Genomic DNA, 21,494 nt, shown 5'->3' with positions numbered 1-21,494 from the left:
CCTTTGACGAATTTGTCCACAGCAGGACATCGGTACACACTCTCACCTTCCGAAAGAGCAAAAACATGGGTGACAACGACACGGCAAAGATCTGGGTACCCGTCACGGTCGGTTGTTCCATCTTGGTGTTTTTCCTCGTCTTCCACTGTCTCTCCGGCGGCAACGACAAGAACAAAAGCGCCTTCGACGACATTCCACCCGCCGATCTGTTGAGGGGTCGGAGGAGAGGACGACCCGGGGGGTTTCGGGTCCGACAACCACCTCGACATTCACCACCTCGAGGGATGCCTTTGGAAGAGTTTGTCATGGCACGGGAAGAACCCAGGAGGCCGGGGTCGCCAGAATGGCAGAGGGGAAGGGAGAGAGAAAGGGAGCACCTCAGGAGGCCAGAACCCATCTATCTGTTCAGAGAGCCGAGGAGGGGGTTTCGTCCAATGTTTGTCGACCCCGAAGATCCTGATCCTTGGTTGTTCGATGATAGGAGACGGCAGAGACAGCCCATGTTTCCACCGCAGGCCAGAGTGCGTCGAGGAGGGCCCCAACCGAGGATCATCGAGAGGGAACCGATGTTTTTATGAGGAGGGGGTGTGTGTGTGTGTGGGTGTGTGTGGGTGTGTTCGCTGGACGTTTGCGCGTGTCGTTGAATTAAGTGTTGGTTGATATTTGTACCGGTGATACTTTGGGTTCCATGTGAATGGAGGTTTCAGAAATACTTGTATCTATATGAGAGATCAAGGAGAAGCTCATCCAGCCATTCTCAAACGTGTCCACAATCCACGGTCTCTCGCGCACTAGATTCACTGACACAAGCCATCAGACTTACCGGGTATTCTCACTACTTCTGCCAGGCATCGTTGCTGAGACTGCTACTTCGTACGTCGCAGTCAGGAAGAAAGGAGCAACAAAAGATGGAAGAAGAAGAGTCTGTCTGGAAGGGTTCACGCATGAGACGGACCAGGTCAAAGGGATGTCAATGAGTGTGTCTGTGGCGGTGTGGAGGATAAAGAATATTGATCATCCTTCACCGTACCATGAATATTTTTTATTCTCTCCAAATAGTAGCCAAGTCGATCTTAGAGAAAAATGCCGTTCACTCGTTGAAGAGTTACTTGAGACTGCATTGATTTTCTTACTTGCCAATGGTCTAGAGTGCCCATTCCTCGGTCGGCCCAACTGTAGATGGATACGATGATTCGTGATTCGAACAATTGTTCAGATGCAGTGAAGTCGTTGTCATCATTGATGCTCCCAAATAAAATGGTCGTTATCTTATCGAGACCGCGGAGTATTTTACCGAAGATTAAACGGCAACTTTTCAAAATCAACTTTGGCCGCCTGTTGCCATTACATTCTACGGAAGTACTTGGTGAGACAACTCGGGTGCCACGCCTCTCAAAGACACGACGGCCATTTCATCAACGACTCAGTGACGTCAAGATGAGTGACTACAATTCTGCGACGAAACGAAAGCGCTCGCGCTCCCCTCCTCCACCCTGGCGAAAGCGAGACAATGACCGACAACAACATCGAGACCGCGATGTGCCTCGAAATGACCGAGGGGGAGGGGGAGGACAGTCACAACGATGGTCCCACAAGGACCAAATGAGAATAAACCAGTTGCAAGAAGACGAACGGATGAGGGAATGGGTCGCCCAAGAGGACGATTTCGTGCTCAAGCAGGCCAAGAAAAAGGCCGAGATTCGAGTCAAAGAAGGCCGGGCGAGGCCGATAGACTGGCTCGCCGTGACGCTGCGCGTGGTTGACCCCACGAGGAACCCCCTGGATGACGAGGTGGACGAGAAGGACCTGGACTTCATGGACCCCCAGAGCGTCTTCGAAGGACTCGCCGAGTCACAATTGTCCGATCTGCGCAAGGACATCGAGACGTACATGAACTTGGAGTCCAACAAGAAGAACCGAGAATACTGGCGGACGATGCAGATCATATGCAAGGACAGACAGAAGAAAATACGGACAGGTGGACCGGAAGGACGGGCGGTCAGTTCTGTGGCGTCGGACATTGACAAATTGCTCTCCCCGAAGACGTACGAGCAGTTGGAAGTGCTGGAGAAACAGATCCGGTCGAAGCTCGACTCCGACGAGCCCATCGACACCGATTACTGGCAGCAACTGCTGGATAGCCTGCTTGTGTGGAAGGCAAAGGCCAAACTGAAAAGGGTGTATCAGGACGTTCTCGATTCACGACTCAAGCAATTACGAGACGAGAACGAAGGGAAAGCGAACGAGGCATGCCAGCAGATGCTCGATGCTGGCGTCCAACCCGCCGCCCGGACCGTCGAGTACACAAAAGAGCTGGACCCGGACCCATTACTTGAGATCCCATCCAGGGACAAAGGTCTTGATATCGTCGACGAGCAGGACTTTCTACGTTCTGTCGCCAGTGCCAGACGTAAAGTTCTAAACATGGGTTACGTACCCGAACCAAAATCCACGGGTTCAAAATCCTCGTCATCCACAACAATCACAACAACACAAACCTCGCGTGCCGCCGCCGCCGCCGCTCGCCCCGATCCGACGTCTCGCTTCGACACCGTCGACGATTCGTTTGCCACCAAAGCGCTCTTTGACCGCGAAGTTGCAAGGGGTGTCAACGAGGACGAAGAAATCTTTGCCGGCGAAGAAACCCTCGACGATCCGTCAACATCAACAACCGCGAAACCGATCTGGAGCAACAAATACCGTCCCCGCAAACCGAAATACTTCAACCGCGTCCAGATGGGTTACGAGTGGAACAAGTACAACCAGACTCACTACGACCACGACAACCCGCCTCCCAAGGTCGTCCAGGGTTACAAGTTCCACATCTTCTACCCGGACCTCATCGACCCGACCAAGGCTCCCACTTACAAGATTGTCCGAGAGGGGGGCAGGAAGAAGGGTCAGACCCTGGCCCCCGCTGGCGAGGAGGACACCTGTATCATTCGCTTCATGGCCGGCCCCCCTTACGAGGACGTGGCGTTCCGCATCGTGGATCGCGATTGGGATTACTCGGCCAAGCACGACCGCGGGTTCAAGAGTACGTTTGAAAAGGGTATCTTGACCCTCCATTTCAGTTTCAAGAGGATCGTTTATAGAAAGTAAAGTACCTACCTAGGCTAGTCTGCTGTTTTGGCGTGGTGCACCGGGTCACCCACGTGTACCTCCCTACAGTACCTGGTACGTAGGTACCTCGGGTGGTCTCCTGATGTCAAGGTACAGTGCCAGGCATGTGCGCATGCATTACTTGCATAATTTCAGGTTACTGGAACAAAGGCCTCGGGCTTCTGTCTGTATTTACACTGCGACGCGATCTTATCAGTTTGTTGTTTCCGGGTCCCAAGGTGATTTCCGGGCCCCAGTTCTAGGCGCCCAGGGCTTTGTTTTTTTCGTGTTCGGCAAGCGTGAAGGAATGATCGTGCAAGGGGCTGATTTTACAAGTCTCTCTTTCCCGCGGAGTACTGGGTCGCCCGATCATCTCGTCCATCATACAAGTGACGAGGCGACCATGCACGGACAAGGAGGTCTCGATCAATCGGTGTCCGCAAGAAAAAGGCCCGGGGGACCAAGTCTTCCTGCGAGTGCGGCTCATAGGGCAAGGGGGGAGGCAGAAGGAGAAGGAGGACAATATTGTACTCGTACTTGTAGTGAAAACCGGGGGTTCCATGTCAATTGGAGCCATACTTCACATGTATCATCTCATTAGGTACCTAGGCAGGTGATAGATATCCTTTCCACTTGGAAGTGATTTTCCAGTACAGCATCGACACACCACACTTCAAGACTACCGTGTATATCGTCAAATAGTCAACAAGTCAAAGATTTTGACTCTATAAGAAAGAAGGAAGAAAAAAGAGGACAAGGAGGATCCAACGCTCACTGCTACCAAGTTATCATCACAACCAGCTTTTTTTCTCTGCAACACACAAGCTATATATCCATCTGAATCTGACTCCGACCGACTGACTGCGACAGGGTATCTTTGTTTCGAAAAGAGGGGGACAAACAACAAAAGAAAAAGGCCTAATGTTTTAATGCGCTGGTTCGGGGATTTTGGGTTCCTTGGGAGCCTCTCCGTTCTCCAGATCGTTGACGGCGTGCTTGTGCTTCTTCTCGGGCACGATACCGAAATCTTCTTCCCACGTCACGGTCTCCTTGTGCATGTCACGGCGGATCCAGGGGAAAGAGATGGCGACCCATATACCGACCCAAACAAACGGAACACCCCATCCTGATAGAATGTGTCAGTAGATTTGCAGAAAGAAGCGATGTGAGAAACGTACCAACACCATAGGCCACTTCTTTAGACACGGGGTGAATGACAATAACCACCGTACAAACAACGGCGACGACTAGGGATGGTATCGACCAGAACAACGATTGTGTTTTGATCATTCTCCGGAAGCGGGGGCTCGCAGCATACCGCGCAGCAAGCGCTTCACGGAAAGGCCTTCCGGCGCCGGCATTGACGGCAATGATGTCCTCCATGATATAATACACTCCTGGATACACGTCTCCTCCTTTCGGTGTCGAGCTGATTCGGAAAGGTGCTTTTCGGCCCGTAAGACTGTACATTGTGATTATGAACACACTGCCGCCCACGCAGTAGAGGATCGCAGGAGCCGGCATTGACAGCACCCGCAGCCACACAATGTGAGGCGCGCTGCCAATGATGAGGAACGCAGTGACCGCTGCGATAGTCAAACTTGAAATCCAATGTGTGATATCGAACGCCCAGCGATTAGAGGTGCCCAATGGTCGAAAGAAGTTCTCTTTCTTGATAAGTCTCCAGGATCGTACGGCGAATTCAACGTAGGTCGGACCACCCCAAATGGTAGCAACCACGGCAAAAACTACATGCTCAACATTAGCAATGTGTTCCGACGTCGACGCGTAGGGCTCTCATACTTATATATCCCTGCACATGGCCCACAAACTTCATCGTGTAGTATAGCACAAGTGGAATGACACATGCATCAACAACCATTATAAATATCGTAAAGAATAATTTCCATCTTTTGATACCATGACGCCAGGTAAAAGGTAGTTGTGGAAGCAATTCAGGATGCTCCTGGTAGTATTCCTGTAAAGTACTCGCTCGTCTTCGAAATTCTCTTTTGGTTGCAGCACGACTGTCATAATATGCGGCCCTTTCCGGAGAGGTCATGTCCTGGGTCCGCCTTCTCTTGTGTTGCGAGCTTCTCCTACGCCCGGAATCCGTGCTTAGACCTGTGTCGACAGCATTTATGCCGGGTGTAGGGGTGTCTTCGGCCGATGGGCTTTCGAGCCCGAAATGGACGGCTCGTCGTTCCTGCGAAGGAGAGGCGGGGGAGACATTCCGGTCCAGCTGTAGACTGGCACGACTGCCTCTTACAACTTCCGGCATGGCGATATGATATCGTTCAGGGTATGAAATGTACGAAGAAGGACAAGATCATGGTCTGTCTGGGCGTTGAAATGTTCAAGAGGACTCTGACTGTGCAGGATGTTGGCGGAAAGCTAGTGCAGACCTGGGGACAACAGGGCCGTGGTATGCCGAGCCTTGGTATCACACCAGAGATGTGCTTGGTCGAAGCGTGACGGTAGATGCAGAATAATGCGCTTTCTGAAAGAGGGTTGATTTGAGGCTGTGCTGACTTACATCAGCGGCGATGATCATATCAGCGTAATCAGCAATTCGGGGCCTTAGAAAGGAGATATGAAACTGCAACTTGACGTAGCAAAACGAGGAACAACACCAATGGGACGAGGCGAGCCTTTCGGAGTAAAAGAAAGCACTATCTCTGATGGAGTAGTACACATCATCTCAGATGGGCTCGCACACTAGAAGATCCTAATACTCCGTGAAGGGAATGCGGAATAACATTGGGGCCGAGACCGTTGAGCCAAGAAATCTTATCTTATCTGCCGTGACAATCACAATCTGCTCCCAGATTCCGCCTCAGGTTGGAACAAAATGGCTATTCCATCCCCCTTCTACCTTCCAGACTACCTACGTGTCATAAAGCAGAAGAGAAAGGCCCCTTTAACAAGACAAGAAACCTCGGAATTTCTGATCTTTTGTCAATACCACTCATCCGCACTTGAAACACAGGTCAATACTGAATGGCCAGTTAGTCCTGGACGAGGAGCTTAACCCTCCTCAGGGAACACACCAGATCTCACCATCCACCCCCCTCTCTCCGGAGACGCATGAGCTCTGCATGGTAGGTGCATACTCAGCCTGATCATCCTTTGTTTCTTACTTGCCTAGACCTGCTGTTGGCCCGCACAGGACAAGCCTGTATGCTGCATGGTCCGTCCCGTATTCGCTCAGCCTTGTATCCTTGTCCGATCCGCACTCAACCCCCAATATTTTCGGATTCCAGCGTGGCTTTTTGATAAGTGCTACGGAAGCCGCTTTGCCCACATCTCCACACCACTAAAGGGAAACAGACAAGGTGAAATTTTTTGGCCTACGGGATGACGGGTGCTTGTGGGTTACTGCAGGTTGGCAGTTTGAATCCAACTATCATGCAACATCCCGTCTTCATGACAGCCGTTAACGTGCCTGTTGTAGCACAAGAGGTCTCCTCATTCCGCATATCAATTGATTGGGCAGAGGAGGGCCAGAATGCTTCCGGGCTTTCTGGGTAACCGTGATACACTGACTGCTGTATTGCACTAGCATCAACCGTCCTGAATTCGAGCGGTCTTTTCCTCCTGCAGAAGCGGATATGGGCTTGACTTCAGGAACCCTTTGTTTGCGTTCCGTTCCTCATCCCTGTCTGTTTGTATTGATCCTCCCCTTTCTGCATGTACCAATCTATGTGCCTCCATACCACCTGCTTGCTTGAGATGATGAGCATTTACAACCTTGACTTTCTTTGTCTGGCTTGATGTACCATATACTCTCCTTGTCCCTCCCTAATATACAAACTCACAAGCCATTGTCGTGGGAGTGTTACTTCCTTCTAACCAGTCAACACATATGGGGTTACTGCCATTGTTCTGCTATTCAGCGCATCCATTCATGTCTACAAATCCATACCCACTGTCCCAAATGGAGGACGATACTTCACCTCACAAATGTGACGCTCACGAGAGCTTTGAGCTTGGACGCCATGTCGACTTACAGAGAGGCCTCAGCCTTTCTAGTCTACGAAGCTTGAATTTCGACGCACTGCAAGCAGAACTCCACCAATTCCACAGTTTTTACGACAGCAACGTAATTGATCAGCCTGCTGATGCGTCTGGTAACGATGCCGATCAGCTCCTGCCACCGAGATCCCAAATTCAGCTGTCCGATCTGGAGTTGGCCCCAACATGGACAACTCATGAGACCTACTCCAATCACGTCCACAGTCATCAGACTAGCAAGACTGGACATCCTGATATGCATTTCTATCATGACAGCTCAGACATAATGGCATCTCCCTATTCGTCGTACCAATACTATGACGAATGCGATACCAAAAGTCCCTGGTCAGTCGCATCCGATGTTATCTACAGTCAAGCGCCCGCTTTTTCCGAAGAGGCGGAACCTCTTGACGACAAGCCGTACGCCATGCTGATCTACGATGCTCTGAAGCAGGCGCCAGGGCACAGGATGATGTTGAAAGATATCTATGAGTGGTTTTGCAACAACACAACCAAGCCACAGGAATCGGGTTCCAAGGGCTGGCAGAACAGCATCAGACATAACCTGTCTATGAACAAGGTGAGAATTCTACCATATTCGAAGAGATTTTGCTGACATATGGCCACCAGGCGTTCGAAAATGACAGAGATAATGCTCGTGGTGGCTCGAGGAAATCCAATAGTGTCTGGGTCTTGACCGAAGATGCGATCAAGAACGGAATACAGTCAACGACAAGATATCGAAAGACTGGAGGGGGGAAACGTCATAATGGGCATCGCGCGCCTGCAATACAACGACAGAGATCAGGAGCAAAGGGAGGTCGTGCTGCAAGCCGTGCCGCAAGACAACGGCGTCAAGAGAACCCCTATGTCACATCAACGCCTTTGACATGCAGCCCCACCACTCAATACTCCGATCTCAGTGATTACCGGAGTCTCGATTGCTACGACCTACAACCAGCCGTTGGAGGTTGGCCCGTGATGTTTGGGGATCATAACCAACCGGAGGATCTAGTGCGATTCTTATCTAGTTCACCTCCAATGGGATTCGATCTCCAAACTCGATCATGCCAGAGTCTTTCAGAAGAGGACCTACGCCTCCGCAGCATGCTTTTGCGATCAAGTTTCGACCAGTCTTTGCACGACGCTTCTTCAATCCAGACTTAATGAGGTGCTATTCTGCAATAGGTATCGATGCCACAGGCAGCAGAGGCGAAGTGCATGGATCCGACGGACAAGGGCATAAGAAAATGCAAAAACATCAGTGAACGAAGTCAGAGGGACCAGGGTCGGCAGGAGTGGACCGCTGTGTGGGATATTTTGGGGGCTATCGCGGTTATTCCTGGCCAATGTGTCAGGGATCTCGTTTGTTTGCTTGTATGTAGGAGCGAGGGTGTCTGTTTATGCAATCTAGTACTAGTCCCATGATCGTACATGTTTTCTGCACAAATATCTACGTTGAGATAAACATTTTCCAGGCGATGTGACTTACCTCCCTCGATTGACGCAGAAAGCCCTGTGTGCCTGTGCTTGCTCGCCGGCAGGTGGCCGGCATCAAGTGTTTCCATTCACGATCCACAAAACTTCCAAACCCGACTTAAGCCTCGTGTGGGATTTCAGCTCCAGCCACGTCAAAATTCAACGGCTTTTGTGAGACGACGCTGAAGAACAGGGTTGACTTTACCAGGCACCCCTGACCATGCGAAACCACCACTTGAAGCTGGGCTGGCTGTATCCGCTGCCAGCCGCCAACGAAAAACGCAATCGCTACGACCGACAGGAGACACACGCATTTCTTCATGTTTCCACCGCCACAAGTGCTCTTGCTCGTCAAACACCTTGCTTTGGCTGGTTTGAGCTATAGCCCCAACCGCATCCAAGATTGCTAAGCAAGACTGCCTCTCGAGTCAGATTCGCTTCCATCTTTCGCCTGTGCCAGCTTAGCTGCAGATGAACCCGCAGATTCGCAGTCCTTTCCAAACAACCCGGGGTTGGCGAATCCCACCATGTTTTAAGCGAAAGATCAACTGCCTGGTCCTTTTTCAAGGCACTAATGCGTGATTCTGCTTCCCCGACACTTCTCAGGGAGCAGTCGTACCCTGTTCGCCTCCTTCACAATTACGCCGGTCCTGACTGCACTAATCCCATGATCGCTTGATTGGCACCGAACAATGGACGTGTAAGCCTCCACAAGCGACTAGATAGGCGAATTAAAACCGAGATCTAGGTCCGTCACCCGACAAAATCCAAGATAAGTACGATGAGGAGGCAGATCCATCAGTTTTACGTCGGCAACTTGAGACCCCTGTCACCACCCTTTCAGATAGCCACTGCGGCTGACTCTTGCTTTAGTCCACGAGCATTACAGGGGTCATGAATGATGATGATTCAATCGCGCCCAGGCTCTGTCGGTCTGCGGATTCGGGACAAAGCAGGAAGCTGCACCACAAATCAGCTCGTAAAGGATCGAGGATCCCAAAGCGAAACAATCGTGTGACAGACGAAACCGTCCTTCTGCGTTGCAGGAAGCTATGAAGCGATGAAGTCAATTAGTTCGGCTTCTATCGCCAGAATGACAGCTTGGACGCCTCTGCTGGTCCCAGATTTTATTCCACGTTCAATCAGGGATGCGGATCTTGGGGGCGGTTGAGGATGTTGATCTCTGCATGCTGATGGCTACTGATCTCATTGATCTTGGAATCTTGATTCCTCGGACATGCGCCATGGAATAGTCACTCGAGTTCGACAAATGGGACTGGTTTATGCAACGACAAATGAAGCTCGGAGTCCATGTAGGGCTCGATTCTCAGAGCCCTTGCACTTCCGTCGGTCCCAAAGACCGATCGATTGCAGATGGTCACTACAACTTATTAGATGAAATCTCGGTTCATCTGACTGAAACCCAGCAAGGACGATGCATTTACATTAGCGCTTGAAGGATCTCGATCATCCCCTTCGACATCATGCTCTCTTCCCCAACAACCACCATTTCTATCCCGATTCAGGCTCTCGAAATAAGAAGCATGCTATTTTCCCAAGACAGTTCCGGGCTGGTTAGTGTCATCCTGGCATGCCGCTTTCCGCACGCCCTGGACCTTGTCAGCTGCTCGAAACGTGCTTGACATATGTCAGGTAACGTATCACAATACAACCTGGTCCACTCCTCCAAATCAGCATCACTTGCCGCAGCTCACGGCAGCACGGCCATGTCAGGTATTTTGTTGTCTGTATTACGATCTCCTTGCAGCTGTAGCTATTCGCAGTACCGTTCCCCCCTATTGATCGGATGCCTCTGGTAAGACGCCCTGCTTCCGGGGTGTCATGGCTACATTAGGCAAGAGGCTGAAGAAGGGGGAAGACAACTCCTGCACGTGGACTGGGCCTGATAGGCCTCCTCCTGCTGCTGTTACTCTGAGATGTTTTGTTGCTCGCAAGTTTCGAGGTCGAGCTCATCTTGGTCAGCATTGATGCACCCTTCCTTTCGAGTCTTTGTGTAGCGCATACGCTGCTGTAACGGCAGTCTAACGATTAGGCGTAGGTGAGGGCGTTCTAGTTTTGGCGTGCAGGTGTGCCCTGGCATGCTATGCTGCCGGTATTGCATGGACAATTTGCCAATGCCCAAATACGACCGACAAGAGGTGGATTAGTTTCGAATTCTCTTTGTCATCGCAACTAGCTCAGAGACTCGTTGCGCGGGAGCCCTTGTGTTACCTGCCGGACCTCGAGGGCCTTCGCCATCACCAACCCACTCGTGAAGTCACTGAGTCTCTCATTCCCCTGAGAACACTTCGAGAAGGTATGTGGCACTGATGAGACGGCATAATCGTGAGATTGCGCCTCGCGACAACGGGATATTCCCGTTGCTTCTCAAGTTTCGCTATAATTACAATCAAATGCTGCTGCGAAAGAGATAAAATGTTGACCACATCATGTTGCACAATCCGATCTTGAGCACTCCAGAAATTCCCCGAGTCATCCCAATGAGTTCCACGTCACGGAGAGCAACAGATATGACAGTTTTGACAGCGGCTTTGTGCCACCCTAGAAATATGCGAGCAATTGACCCCCTTCGTTGTGTGAACCTTGGTTGAGATGGCCTGCACTATTGTCACGAGTCGTTTTCTGATCCATCGAGACCTCTCACTCTCTCAAACTGGAAGATGATGCAATCAGTGAAGAGAGAACACTCAATTCAAGTTAGTAGGGCATGTTCCGGAGTACAACTTACCTAGTTGGTGGCATATCTTCAGGGAGAAAAGTCGAGCTCTTGAGCAACCATTCCTCCTACTCTGGTCTTTAGACAGCATTCGTGAATCGTTGTGCGGTGCCACTGTACTAGTTAAATGATTCGTTTCATTCCCAAGTTTTCAGCCCTTGTGGTTGTTGAAAGGAGGTAAAATCAAGGAATATATGAGAACTGTGGGCGATGGTATTACTTTCCTTTGGGGAGTGTAGACAATAGCAGTCGTGCTTCTAATCGTGGAAGTAGTACAGTGAGTGGTGGGAAAGCATTGATTCTTGTGTGTCCGTCCAAGGGAGGACCGACCTTTGAACGACCATGTTCACTCATTGAGGGAGGGCAACTTCAGGGCCACCCTGGAAGCATTCATTGCAGTCCAGGGTAAGGTAAGAGGTACAAATACATTCGTCAGTTGTGCCGCCCAAAAGAAATTTGATTGTGGAGGGGGACGTGTGTGTGTGTGTGTGTGTGTGTGGGCATGGCTTTAAGGAGTCGGTTACATTTGGGCACTTCGATGCCACGCAAGAATCACCTCAATGAAGTGTTGACGGGCCTAGGCCAAGAACCGCAACGACGCAATGGAGGGGAGCTCGCTGTTCGGCTGTGTCGAGGTTGCCTGGACATTTTTTGTTCACTGGTACTGTCCAAGGATCCTTCATCGAGATTACCTTGACACAACTCCATTGCCTGACATATGAACGATGTGCACGGCGCAATGGTCACGGATGAGCGTAACAGTCTCCGACCGAGAACAAAAGCATCTCAAAGGTGATCATTTTCAGGTATCATTTGCATTGGATGTTCTTGACTCCCATCAGTCACCGTATCTGAAATTTTCGCATCAAGACAAGCCCCGAGTTCTGGAAGGACGGTCTTTGGATCCAACCAATATTTTTCTCGCTATGCTGATGCTTCCTTGGACATGAGAACTCCCTGCCTCGTTTGCAGTCGACAGCCTTGCTCATCGTGAAAATGCCCTTGCTACAAACCCGTCGGCTTGGGTTTTGTTTTTTTCCATCGAAGGAAAAAAAAATCCATCAACCCCCCCTTCAACTTCTACCCATTTATTTCTTTCCCTTCTTCTCCTGGGTCTCCTTCAGCACCTTCTTGACAATCTTCTGCTCCTCAATGAGGAAGGCCCGGACGATTCTGTCTCGGACGCAATTGGCGCATCTCGAGCCACCGTAGGCACGTTGGACGGTCTTCTTCGGTCGGGATGTCGTTGCGTATTCTCTAGGTCGTAGAGCTGGGATCTATGATAGCGCGTGCAAGTCAGAACAACGTTAATTTTTTTGGTGCCTGCCTCCTCCGATCGTCGTTGTGTGTAAAAGACTCGATCGACGTGTGTGAGACTCGGATGCTGGAAACAACTTACACCTGGGAGTTTGACGCCGCAGTCACCGCATTTAGGGGCAGTTCCTCGCTTCTTGATGTGCAGGAGTCGGAGCTTTCCACCTGGGGTCTTGATCACACGGACATTGTTCGAGGAGGTGTTGTAACTGTACGGCGCAAAAAGTGATGTTAGTTTATAACCCGATCCCAACTTGTGAAATCTGCAACTCAATCGGGCGGAGGGGGACAGGAGGGAGGAACGTACGGGTTGCGGCGGCGGTATTGGAGTCGAACACCTGCCATTGCGACGGTATTGAAGAAGCAATGGATTGATGGAGGAAGAAGAAAGTTGGCTGGGTGTGTGAAATGTCGTTGTCGTTGTCTCGACGGCTTCGATCAAAGTTCCTCAAAATTTCGTTTGTGGATGTGATTCTTGGCGGCAGATGCCTGATTCGTGTTAGGGCGGGACCCAGGTCACGTGTAAGTAAATTGGTGGAGTATCGAAAAGAAGTTCCTTTCGCCGCGTTTGCGAGGCAAATGGACACGAAAAGAAATCCTGAAAAACATCAATCCATCAGCACGCCTTTGTTCCTCTGGGGTTCACTGTAGGTGGATGGCCGTTGCGACATAATCAATCCTGATCAAGCTTGCTCTCTCGGCCAAAAGCAGAGGGTAGAGCTGTCTGCGTGGTTGGTAAATGGTAAGAATTCTACCAATGCACTTTCTCGGCTAGGACAGTACGATTCATCTTTTCCCTTTCCTTCGTCGCAATAGTCACCTTCAGCCGCCTGAAGACACGGGATGGCTTCAATACCCCCTCCTCCGCCTCCAGGATGGAGTGCCGGCGCTCCTCCCCCGCCGCCTCCTGGCATGGCGCCTCCTCCGCCGGGTTATCGTCCGCCGCCAGACCCTCGGATCGCCAAATTCGCCCAGAAGAAGAAAGAATGGCTCCGGAGCCAGCGCAACCGCTTCAGCGAGAAGCGCAAGGGTGGTTTCGTCGAGACGCAAAAGGCCGATATGCCGCCCGAACATTTGAGGAAGATTGTCAAGGATATCGGTGATGTCAGTCAGAAAAAGTTCAGCAGCGACAAGCGCAGTTATCTTGGTGCGTTGAAGTACATGCCACACGCTGTGTTCAAGCTCCTGGAGAACATGCCGATGCCCTGGGAGAGTGCGAGAGAAGTGAAGGTGTTGTACCACGTCAATGGATGTCTGACGTTGGTCAACGAAACGCCTCGAGTAATCGAGCCCGTCTTTCACGCGCAATGGGCCACGATGTGGGTGAGCATGAGACGGGAAAAGAGCGACAGACGACACTTCAAGCGCATGCGATTCCCACCTTTCGACGACGAAGAGCCGCCTCTGTCGTGGTCCGAGAACATTGAAGATGTCGAACCTCTCGAGCCGATTCAGATGGAGTTGGACGAGAATGAAGACGGTCCCGTCTACGAGTGGTTCTACGAACACCGGCCGCTGCTCGACACTCCCCACGTCAATGGGCCGAGTTACAAAAAGTGGAATCTGTCACTGCCACAGATGGCGACGCTGTATCGGTTATCTCATCAGTTGCTCAGTGACGTTGTCGACAAGAACTATTTCCACATGTTCGACCGGGAAAGCTTCTTCACCGCAAAAGCTCTGAACGTTGCAATTCCTGGTGGACCACGCTTTGAACCTCTTTACAAGGATATTGATCCGAATGACGAAGATTTTGGCGAGTTCAACGCTATCGATCGCATCATTTTCAGAGCACCCATCCGGACGGAATACAGAGTGGCGTTCCCATACCTCTACAACTCTCTGCCGCGCAGCGTCAAAATCTCTTGGTACTCTCATCCCCAGGTCGTCTATGTTCGATCCGAAGACCCCAACCTGCCAGCATTCTACTTCGACCCTGTCATCAACCCTATCTCTTCGCGGTCGGTAGCACCAAAGAACATCACCGTGAGTCATGAGGACGAGATCTTTGGGGCAGGGAACAACGAGGACGACGAATTTGAGCTTCCTGGAAATGTGGAACCTTTCCTTGCCGACGAGGAGCTGTACAACAATGACACATCATCTGCCATCGCATTGTGGTGGGCTCCCTTCCCATTCGACCGCCGATCCGGGAAAATGGTTCGTGCTCAGGATGTGCCGCTTGTCAAGCAGTGGTACCTCGAGCATTGCCCTCCAGGCCAGCCGGTCAAAGTCAGAGTCTCGTATCAGAAGCTCTTGAAGTCATTTGTCCTGAACGAATTACATAAGAAGAAGCCAAAAGCACAGAACAAGCAGGATCTTCTGAAGACCCTGAAGCAGACCAAGTTCTTCCAACAGACCACTATCGACTGGGTTGAAGCCGGTCTACAAGTGTGCCGACAAGGTTTCAACATGCTAAATTTACTCATTCACCGCAAGAACTTGACATACCTCCATCTCGACTACAATTTCAACCTTAAGCCCGTCAAGACGCTGACGACAAAGGAACGAAAGAAGTCAAGATTCGGCAATGCTTTCCACTTGATGCGTGAAATCCTCAGATTGACCAAGCTCATTGTGGACGCTCAAGTTCAGTACAGACTGGGCAACATTGATGCTTTCCAACTTGCCGATGGTATCTTGTATGCCTTCAACCACGTTGGACAGCTGACGGGGATGTACCGATACAAGTACAAGCTCATGCACCAGATCCGATCATGCAAAGATCTGAAGCACTTAATTTACTACCGCTTCAACTCTGGCCCTGTCGGTAAAGGTCCCGGATGTGGTTTCTGGGCACCTTCGTGGCGCGTCTGGCTGTTCTTCATGAGAGGCATCATCCCTCTTTTGGAAAGATGGCTCGGTAACCTGTTGTCCAGACAGTTCGAAGGCCGACACAGTAAGGGCGTCGCTAAGACTGTCACAAAACAACGTGTTGAATCACATTTCGATCTGGAGTTGCGTGCTTCGGTCATGGCTGATCTGATGGATATGATGCCGGAGGGTATCAGACAGAACAAGGTCAACACCGTCCTTCAGCATCTTTCAGAAGCATGGCGTTGCTGGAAGAGTAACATCCCATGGAAAGTGCCTGGCCTGCCCGCACCAATTGAGAACATCATCTTGCGATACGTCAAGAGTAAGGCCGATTGGTGGATCTCAGTGGCGCACTACAACAGAGAACGAATTCGAAGAGGTGCCACTGTCGACAAGACCGTTGCGAAGAAGAATCTTGGCCGTCTGACTAGATTGTGGCTCAAAGCTGAACAAGAAAGACAGCACAATTACCTCAAGGATGGTCCTTACGTGTCGTCCGAAGAGGCGGTGGCCATCTATACCACCACTGTTCACTGGCTCGAATCGCGCAAGTTCATGCCTATTCCGTTCCCAAGCGTTTCCTACAAGCATGACACAAAGATCCTCATTCTTGCTCTCGAAAGACTAAGAGAAGCATACTCGGTCAAAGGAAGATTGAACCAAAGTCAACGAGAGGAGCTTGCTCTCATTGAGCAGGCGTACGACTCCCCCGGAACCACCCTTGCAAGAATCAAGCGCTTCTTGCTCACTCAGCGAGCCTTTAAAGAAGTTGGCATTGATATGAACGACAACTACAGCTCCATCAATCCTGTTTATGACGTTGAGCCGATCGAGAAGATCACCGATGCATATCTCGATCAATATCTCTGGTACCAAGCTTCTGAGCGCAAGCTGTTCCCATCATGGGTTAAACCGTCAGATTCAGAGGTTCCACCACTGTTGGTTTACAAGTGGGCTCAAGGTATCAACAACCTGACCAACGTCTGGGAGACTGCCGATGGCGAGTGCAATGTGATGATTGAGACTCAATTGTCCAAGGTCTATGAGAAGATCGATCTTACTCTACTCAACCGTCTTCTGAGGTTGATCATGGATCACAACTTGGCTGATTATATCACGTCCAAGAACAACGTCCAGCTGAACTACAAGGACATGAATCATACCAACAGCTATGGTCTGATCAGAGGTCTACAATTCTCGGGCTTCGTGTTCCAGTACTACGGCCTGGTTATTGACCTGCTTCTTCTCGGTCTTCAACGGGCCAGTGAACTTGCAGGACCACCTAATGCACCAAATGACTTCTTGCAATTCCGTGACAGAGAAACAGAGACGAGACATCCTATTCGACTGTACACTCGTTACATCGATAAGATCTGGGTCTTCCTCAGATTCAGTGCCGAAGACTCGAAAGACCTGATTCAACGATTCTTGACCGAGCAGCCTGACCCCAACTTCGAGAACGTCATTGGGTACAGGAATAAGAAATGTTGGCCTCGCGACTCCCGAATGAGGCTCATGAGACACGATGTCAACCTCGGTCGGGCGGTATTCTGGGATCTCAAGAACAGATTGCCTCGTTCCATTACCACAATCGAATGGGACGACACGTTCGCTAGCGTATACTCGCGCGACAACCCGAACCTGTTGTTCTCTATGTGCGGGTTCGAAGTCAGGATCTTGCCCAAGATCAGAAATCCCAATGACGAATTCCCAATCAAGGACAGCGTTTGGGCTCTTGCCAACAATGAGACCAAAGAACGCACTGCATATGCGTTCTTGCAAGTCACCGAGGAAGACATTCAGAAGTTCAACAACCGTATCAGACAAATCTTGATGTCTTCAGGTAGTACCACTTTCACCAAGATTGCGAACAAGTGGAACACGACTTTGATCGCACTCTTCACGTACTACAGAGAAGCTGCTGTGTCAACGGTGAACTTGTTGGACACAATTGTCAAGTGCGAGACGAAGATCCAGACTCGTGTCAAGATTGGCCTGAACTCCAAGATGCCTTCTCGATTCCCACCGGCAGTCTTCTATACCCCCAAGGAACTTGGTGGTCTCGGCATGATCTCCGGTTCTCATATCCTCATCCCTACCAGTGACAAGCGATGGTTCAAACAGACTGATACTGGCGTCACACACTATCGTGCTGGTATGTCTCACGACGAGGAAACGCTAATTCCCAACATCTTCCGTTACGTGGCCCCCTGGCAAAGTGAATTCATCGATTCACAACGTGTGTGGACCGAATATTCCCAAAAGAGACTAGAGGCTCAACAACAGAACCGAAGACTGACACTCGAGGATTTGGAGGATTCGTTCGACAGAGGTTTGCCAAGAATCAACACCCTCTTCCAAAAGGATAGAAGCACATTGTCCTTTGACAAGGGTTTCCGAGCCCGGACTGAGTTCAAGCAGTACCAGATCATGAAGAGCAACCCCTTCTGGTGGACTAGTCAGCGACATGACGGTAAACTCTGGAATCTCAATTCGTACAGAACCGATGTCATCCAGGCACTCGGTGGTGTCGAGACTATTCTTGAACATACCTTGTTCAAGGCAACAGCATTCCCGTCCTGGGAAGGTCTCTTTTGGGAGAGAGCTTGTCTTGCTAATGGAACTCTACTTCTGCGGTATGACGGCTACAAGGTTGCAGTTGAAGATGTCAAAGAGGGCGATTTACTTCTTGGTCCTGACGGTGGCCCTCGCCGCGCGTTCAATATCGTGAATGGCTCCGATCGGCTGTATCGCATCAAGATGGGCTCTCTCATGGAAGATCTTGTTGTGACTCCTAACCATATCCTAGTACTGCACCGGGAGAAGACTGAAGCCGTAATCCTAGAAAATTCTGCTGAGAAGGCCTCTGCCGCTGACCGCTTCGACACTGTTGAATTGACTGCTGCTGATTTTGCAGCTCTGGATTCGGCCGAGCAAGCGAGCTATCAACTGTTCCGATCTCCTGAATATGAGCAGAAAGTCCCCACATCCGGCACTCTGGCCGAGATACCGTCCCTTCTCGCGCGGAAGCAGACCTGCGATCGTCTCGTCCCGGAGATGCATGACTTCAAGATTGAAAGCATATCACTCGAAGCCGAGCCAATGGAATGGTCTGGATTCAGGGTCGACAAGGACCAGCTGTACTTGCGATATGATTATCTCGTCCTTCACAATTCTGGTTTCGAGTAAGTCCATCATATTTTCATCAGCCCAAAAGACTTATTCCCACATCCCGTCCCCCGAAAGTCTTCGGTTTCTTCTAAGAGGAGATCTTACATGCCTGGCGTAGAACGCGTTTTGGCTAGACCTGAAGAGCTTCTTTCTCAAGGCTCCCTCGTGCTTTTCGCTTTTTTTGTGATCTAATACTGACTGACTTGACTACAGGGAATCGATGAAGTACAAAAAGCTCACCAACGCTCAGCGATCCGGTTTGAATCAAATCCCCAATCGACGATTCACTTTGTGGTGGTCACCGACCATTAACAGAGCCAACGTATACGTCGGTTTCCAAGTCCAACTTGATCTCACAGGCATTTTCCTTCACGGAAAGATTCCCACATTGAAGATTTCATTGATCCAGATCTTCCGAGCACATTTGTGGCAGAAGATCCACGAGTCTGTTGTCATGGATTTGTGCCAGGTATTTGACCAGGAACTGGAGCAGCTTGGTATCGAGACTGTACAGAAAGAGACTATTCATCCTCGAAAGTCATATAAGATGAACAGTTCTTGTGCAGACATCCTGTTATTTGCCAGTCACAAATGGAACGTCACGCGACCATCGCTTCTCTTTGATACCAAGGACCAAATTGAAGCCACTACTACAAACAAAATGTGGCTCGACGTCCAATTGAGGTACGGAGACTATGACTCCCACGATATCGAACGTTACGTCCGTGCGAAGTATCTCGATTACACCACGGATAGCATGAGTATCTATCCTTCGGCAACTGGGTTGATGATCGGTATCGATTTGGCTTACAACCTTTACTCGGCTTACGGCCAGTACTTCCCAGGTCTGAAGGCTCTGGTTCAGCAAGCCATGGCCAAGATCATGAAGGCGAATCCTGCCCTTTATGTCCTGCGTGAACGTATCAGAAAGGGTCTTCAATTGTATGCCTCGGAAAGCACGCAAGAGTTCTTGAATTCTCAGAACTACTCCGAGTTGTTCAGCAACCAGACTCAACTGTTCATTGACGATACGAATGTCTATCGGGTCACCATTCACAAGACATTCGAAGGTAACTTGACAACAAAGCCTATCAACGGGTTAGTCGTTATATATTCACTCGTGCTTAGTATTTACTAACTGGTTATACAGCGCAATCTTCATCTTCAATCCCAGAACTGGTCAACTCTTCTTGAAGATCATCCATACCAGTGTATGGGCTGGTCAGAAACGTCTCGGTCAACTGGCCAAGTGGAAGACGGCTGAAGAAGTAGCAGCGCTTATCAGATCCCTGCCTGTGGAAGAACAACCAAAGCAGCTCATTGTCACTCGCAAGGGTCTTCTTGATCCACTCGAAGTTCACTTGTTGGATTTCCCGAATATTTCGATTAGAGCGTCAGAGCTCCAACTGCCCTTCCAAGCCGCAATGAAAGTCGAAAAGCTGGCCGACATGATTCTGCAAGCTAAAGAACCACAGATGGTGCTCTTCAACTTGTACGATGAGTGGTTGAAGACCATATCGTCGTATACTGCCTTTTCGAGACTGATCCTGCTTCTGCGAGCATTGCATGTCAATACGGACAAGACCAAGCTGCTCCTGAGACCCGACAAGACCGTCATTACCCAGGCCCATCACATTTGGCCTTCGTTGTCTGATGAGGACTGGGTCAAGGTAGAAGTGCAGCTTCGAGATATGATCCTGAATGATTATGGCAAGAAGAACAATGTCAATGTCCAGAGTTTAACCAACAGCGAAATCAGGGATATCATTCTTGGTCAAGAAATCGCAGCGCCGTCAATGCAACGACAACAAGCCGCCGAGATTGAGAAGCAACAACAAGATCAGCAGCAGTTGACCGCTGTGACCACCAAGACCCAAAATGTTCGTGGTGAGGAGATCATCGTGACGACGACATCTCAGTATGAGCAACAGTCGTTTGCGTCCAAGACTGAATGGCGTACTCGAGCCATTGCCACGACCAATCTCCGGAATCGTTCGAACAACATTTACATCTCGAGCGACGACATCCATGAAGCCGAGGATGCTTACACATACATCATGCCGAAGAACACGTTGAAGAAGTTCATTGCAATCGCAGACTTGCGTGTCCAGGTAGCCGGATATCTGTACGGTTCATCACCGCCCGACAATGACCAAGTCAAGGAGATCCGGACGATTGTCATGATGCCTCAGGTCGGAAGTACTCGCGAGGTTCAATTGCCTCACCAGCTGCCCCAACATGAGTACTTGAAGAGTATGGAGCCGTTGGGTATCATCCACACGACCTCGGGCAATGAAACAAGCTACATGACACCCGGGGACGTGACGCAACATGCTCGCTTGATGGCTCAACATTCGTCTTGGGACAAGAAGACAATCACTCTGACTGTGAGCTTCACGCCCGGATCGGTCTCGTTGTCGGCTTGGTCCCTCACACCCGCCGGGTACACGTGGGGTGCCAGCAACAAGGACACCCAGTCCGACAATCCTGTCGGGTTCTCGACGTCGTTTGGAGTCAAGACGCAACTTCTCCTGTCGGACAAGATCAGGGGTTACTTTTTGGTCCCTGAGACCGAGGTTTGGAATTACAGTTTCATGGGCGCAGGATTCTCTTCGGTAGAAAAGAGACCGGTCTATGTCAAGATCGACACGCCGAGGCGGTTTTACGATGATAGGCACCGGCCTATTCATTTTAGCAGTTTCAATGAGCTGGAGGATATTTGGGCTGATAGGGAGGATGTTTTTGCTTAGGATTTCCAAAAAGGTTTTGGCGAGCATATTTTTATAGGCATGTATATGTACATGAGCGTATTTTATGTTCTATGATAGTGTGTCATGCGATAAGTGTAGTCTGTATGGAA

General features: G+C 50.3%; 5 protein-coding genes across 6 annotated transcripts; 3 read left to right on the top strand and 2 right to left on the bottom strand.

The window, feature by feature from the left end:
• The first annotated feature begins 1,365 nt into the window (after positions 1–1,365).
• On the top strand, positions 1,366–3,686 carry PV06_07849 (uncharacterized protein). The gene has a single exon (XM_016409135.1). The coding sequence runs from the start codon at positions 1,438–1,440 to the stop codon at positions 3,100–3,102; it is 1,665 nt and encodes a 554-aa protein (XP_016260889.1). The 5' UTR covers positions 1,366–1,437; the 3' UTR covers positions 3,103–3,686.
• PV06_07848 (uncharacterized protein) lies at positions 3,637–5,807 on the bottom strand. The gene is made up of 3 exons (XM_016409134.1): positions 4,906–5,807; positions 4,281–4,850; positions 3,637–4,228 (listed from the first exon to the last, which is right to left on the bottom strand). Exons 1-3 carry the CDS (start codon positions 5,381–5,383, stop codon positions 4,029–4,031), a joined length of 1,248 nt encoding a protein of 415 aa, XP_016260888.1. The 5' UTR covers positions 5,384–5,807; the 3' UTR covers positions 3,637–4,028.
• Positions 5,808–6,564: 757 nt separating this feature from the next.
• On the top strand, positions 6,565–8,536 carry PV06_07847 (uncharacterized protein). Its single transcript, XM_016409133.1, has 2 exons — positions 6,565–7,696; positions 7,747–8,536. The coding sequence occupies exons 1-2, from the start codon at positions 6,968–6,970 to the stop codon at positions 8,281–8,283; spliced, it is 1,266 nt and encodes a 421-aa protein (XP_016260887.1). The 5' UTR covers positions 6,565–6,967; the 3' UTR covers positions 8,284–8,536.
• Positions 8,537–12,029: 3,493 nt separating this feature from the next.
• Positions 12,030–13,066, bottom strand: PV06_07846 (60S ribosomal protein L34-B). Its single transcript, XM_016409132.1, has 3 exons — positions 12,954–13,066; positions 12,732–12,855; positions 12,030–12,609 (listed from the first exon to the last, which is right to left on the bottom strand). The coding sequence occupies exons 1-3, from the start codon at positions 12,989–12,991 to the stop codon at positions 12,421–12,423; spliced, it is 351 nt and encodes a 116-aa protein (XP_016260886.1). The 5' UTR covers positions 12,992–13,066; the 3' UTR covers positions 12,030–12,420.
• A 172-nt stretch (positions 13,067–13,238) lies between these two features.
• On the top strand, positions 13,239–21,494 carry PV06_07845. 2 transcript variants are annotated; one of them, XM_016409131.1, is made up of 4 exons: positions 13,239–13,388; positions 13,463–18,648; positions 18,848–19,732; positions 19,785–21,494. In XM_016409131.1, exons 2-4 carry the CDS (start codon positions 13,490–13,492, stop codon positions 21,382–21,384), a joined length of 7,644 nt encoding a protein of 2,547 aa, XP_016260885.1. In that variant the 5' UTR covers positions 13,239–13,388; positions 13,463–13,489; the 3' UTR covers positions 21,385–21,494. The 2 variants fall into 2 exon arrangements, with proteins under 2 accessions (XP_016260885.1, XP_016260884.1); XM_016409130.1 differs by having other exon boundaries at positions 13,239–18,648.

This window comes from Exophiala oligosperma, assembly GCF_000835515.1.
Source record: "Exophiala oligosperma strain CBS 72588 unplaced genomic scaffold supercont1.7, whole genome shotgun sequence".
NCBI classification, from domain to species: domain Eukaryota; kingdom Fungi; phylum Ascomycota; class Eurotiomycetes; order Chaetothyriales; family Herpotrichiellaceae; genus Exophiala; species Exophiala oligosperma.
The sequence above is the reverse complement of the archived record's forward strand: the minus strand, read 5'-3'. Positions and strand labels throughout refer to the sequence as shown.

Bases quoted from the DNA above. Each gene is read 5' to 3' on its own strand.
- PV06_07849 (XM_016409135.1), top strand. From the start codon at position 1,438: ATGAGTGACTACAATTCTGCGACGAAACGAAAGCGCTCGCGCTCCCCT.
- PV06_07848 (XM_016409134.1), bottom strand. From the start codon at position 5,383: ATGCCGGAAGTTGTAAGAGGCAGTCGTGCCAGTCTACAGCTGGACCGG. The intron at 4,851-4,905 runs GTATGAGAGCCC...TTGAGCATGTAG, and splicing joins CCATGTGCAGGGATATATAA to TTTTTGCCGTGGTTGCTACC. The intron at 4,229-4,280 runs GTACGTTTCTCA...ACATTCTATCAG, and splicing joins AGAAGTGGCCTATGGTGTTG to GATGGGGTGTTCCGTTTGTT.
- PV06_07847 (XM_016409133.1), top strand. From the start codon at position 6,968: ATGGGGTTACTGCCATTGTTCTGCTATTCAGCGCATCCATTCATGTCT. The intron at 7,697-7,746 runs GTGAGAATTCTA...TATGGCCACCAG, and splicing joins ATAACCTGTCTATGAACAAG to GCGTTCGAAAATGACAGAGA.
- PV06_07846 (XM_016409132.1), bottom strand. From the start codon at position 12,991: ATGGCAGGTGTTCGACTCCAATACCGCCGCCGCAACCC. The intron at 12,856-12,953 runs GTACGTTCCTCC...TGCGCCGTACAG, and splicing joins CAATACCGCCGCCGCAACCC to TTACAACACCTCCTCGAACA. The intron at 12,610-12,731 runs GTAAGTTGTTTC...GCGCTATCATAG, and splicing joins GCGGCGTCAAACTCCCAGGT to ATCCCAGCTCTACGACCTAG.
- PV06_07845 (XM_016409131.1), top strand. From the start codon at position 13,490: ATGGCTTCAATACCCCCTCCTCCGCCTCCAGGATGGAGTGCCGGCGCT. The intron at 18,649-18,847 runs GTAAGTCCATCA...ACTTGACTACAG, and splicing joins CTTCACAATTCTGGTTTCGA to GGAATCGATGAAGTACAAAA. The intron at 19,733-19,784 runs GTTAGTCGTTAT...CTGGTTATACAG, and splicing joins ACAACAAAGCCTATCAACGG to CGCAATCTTCATCTTCAATC.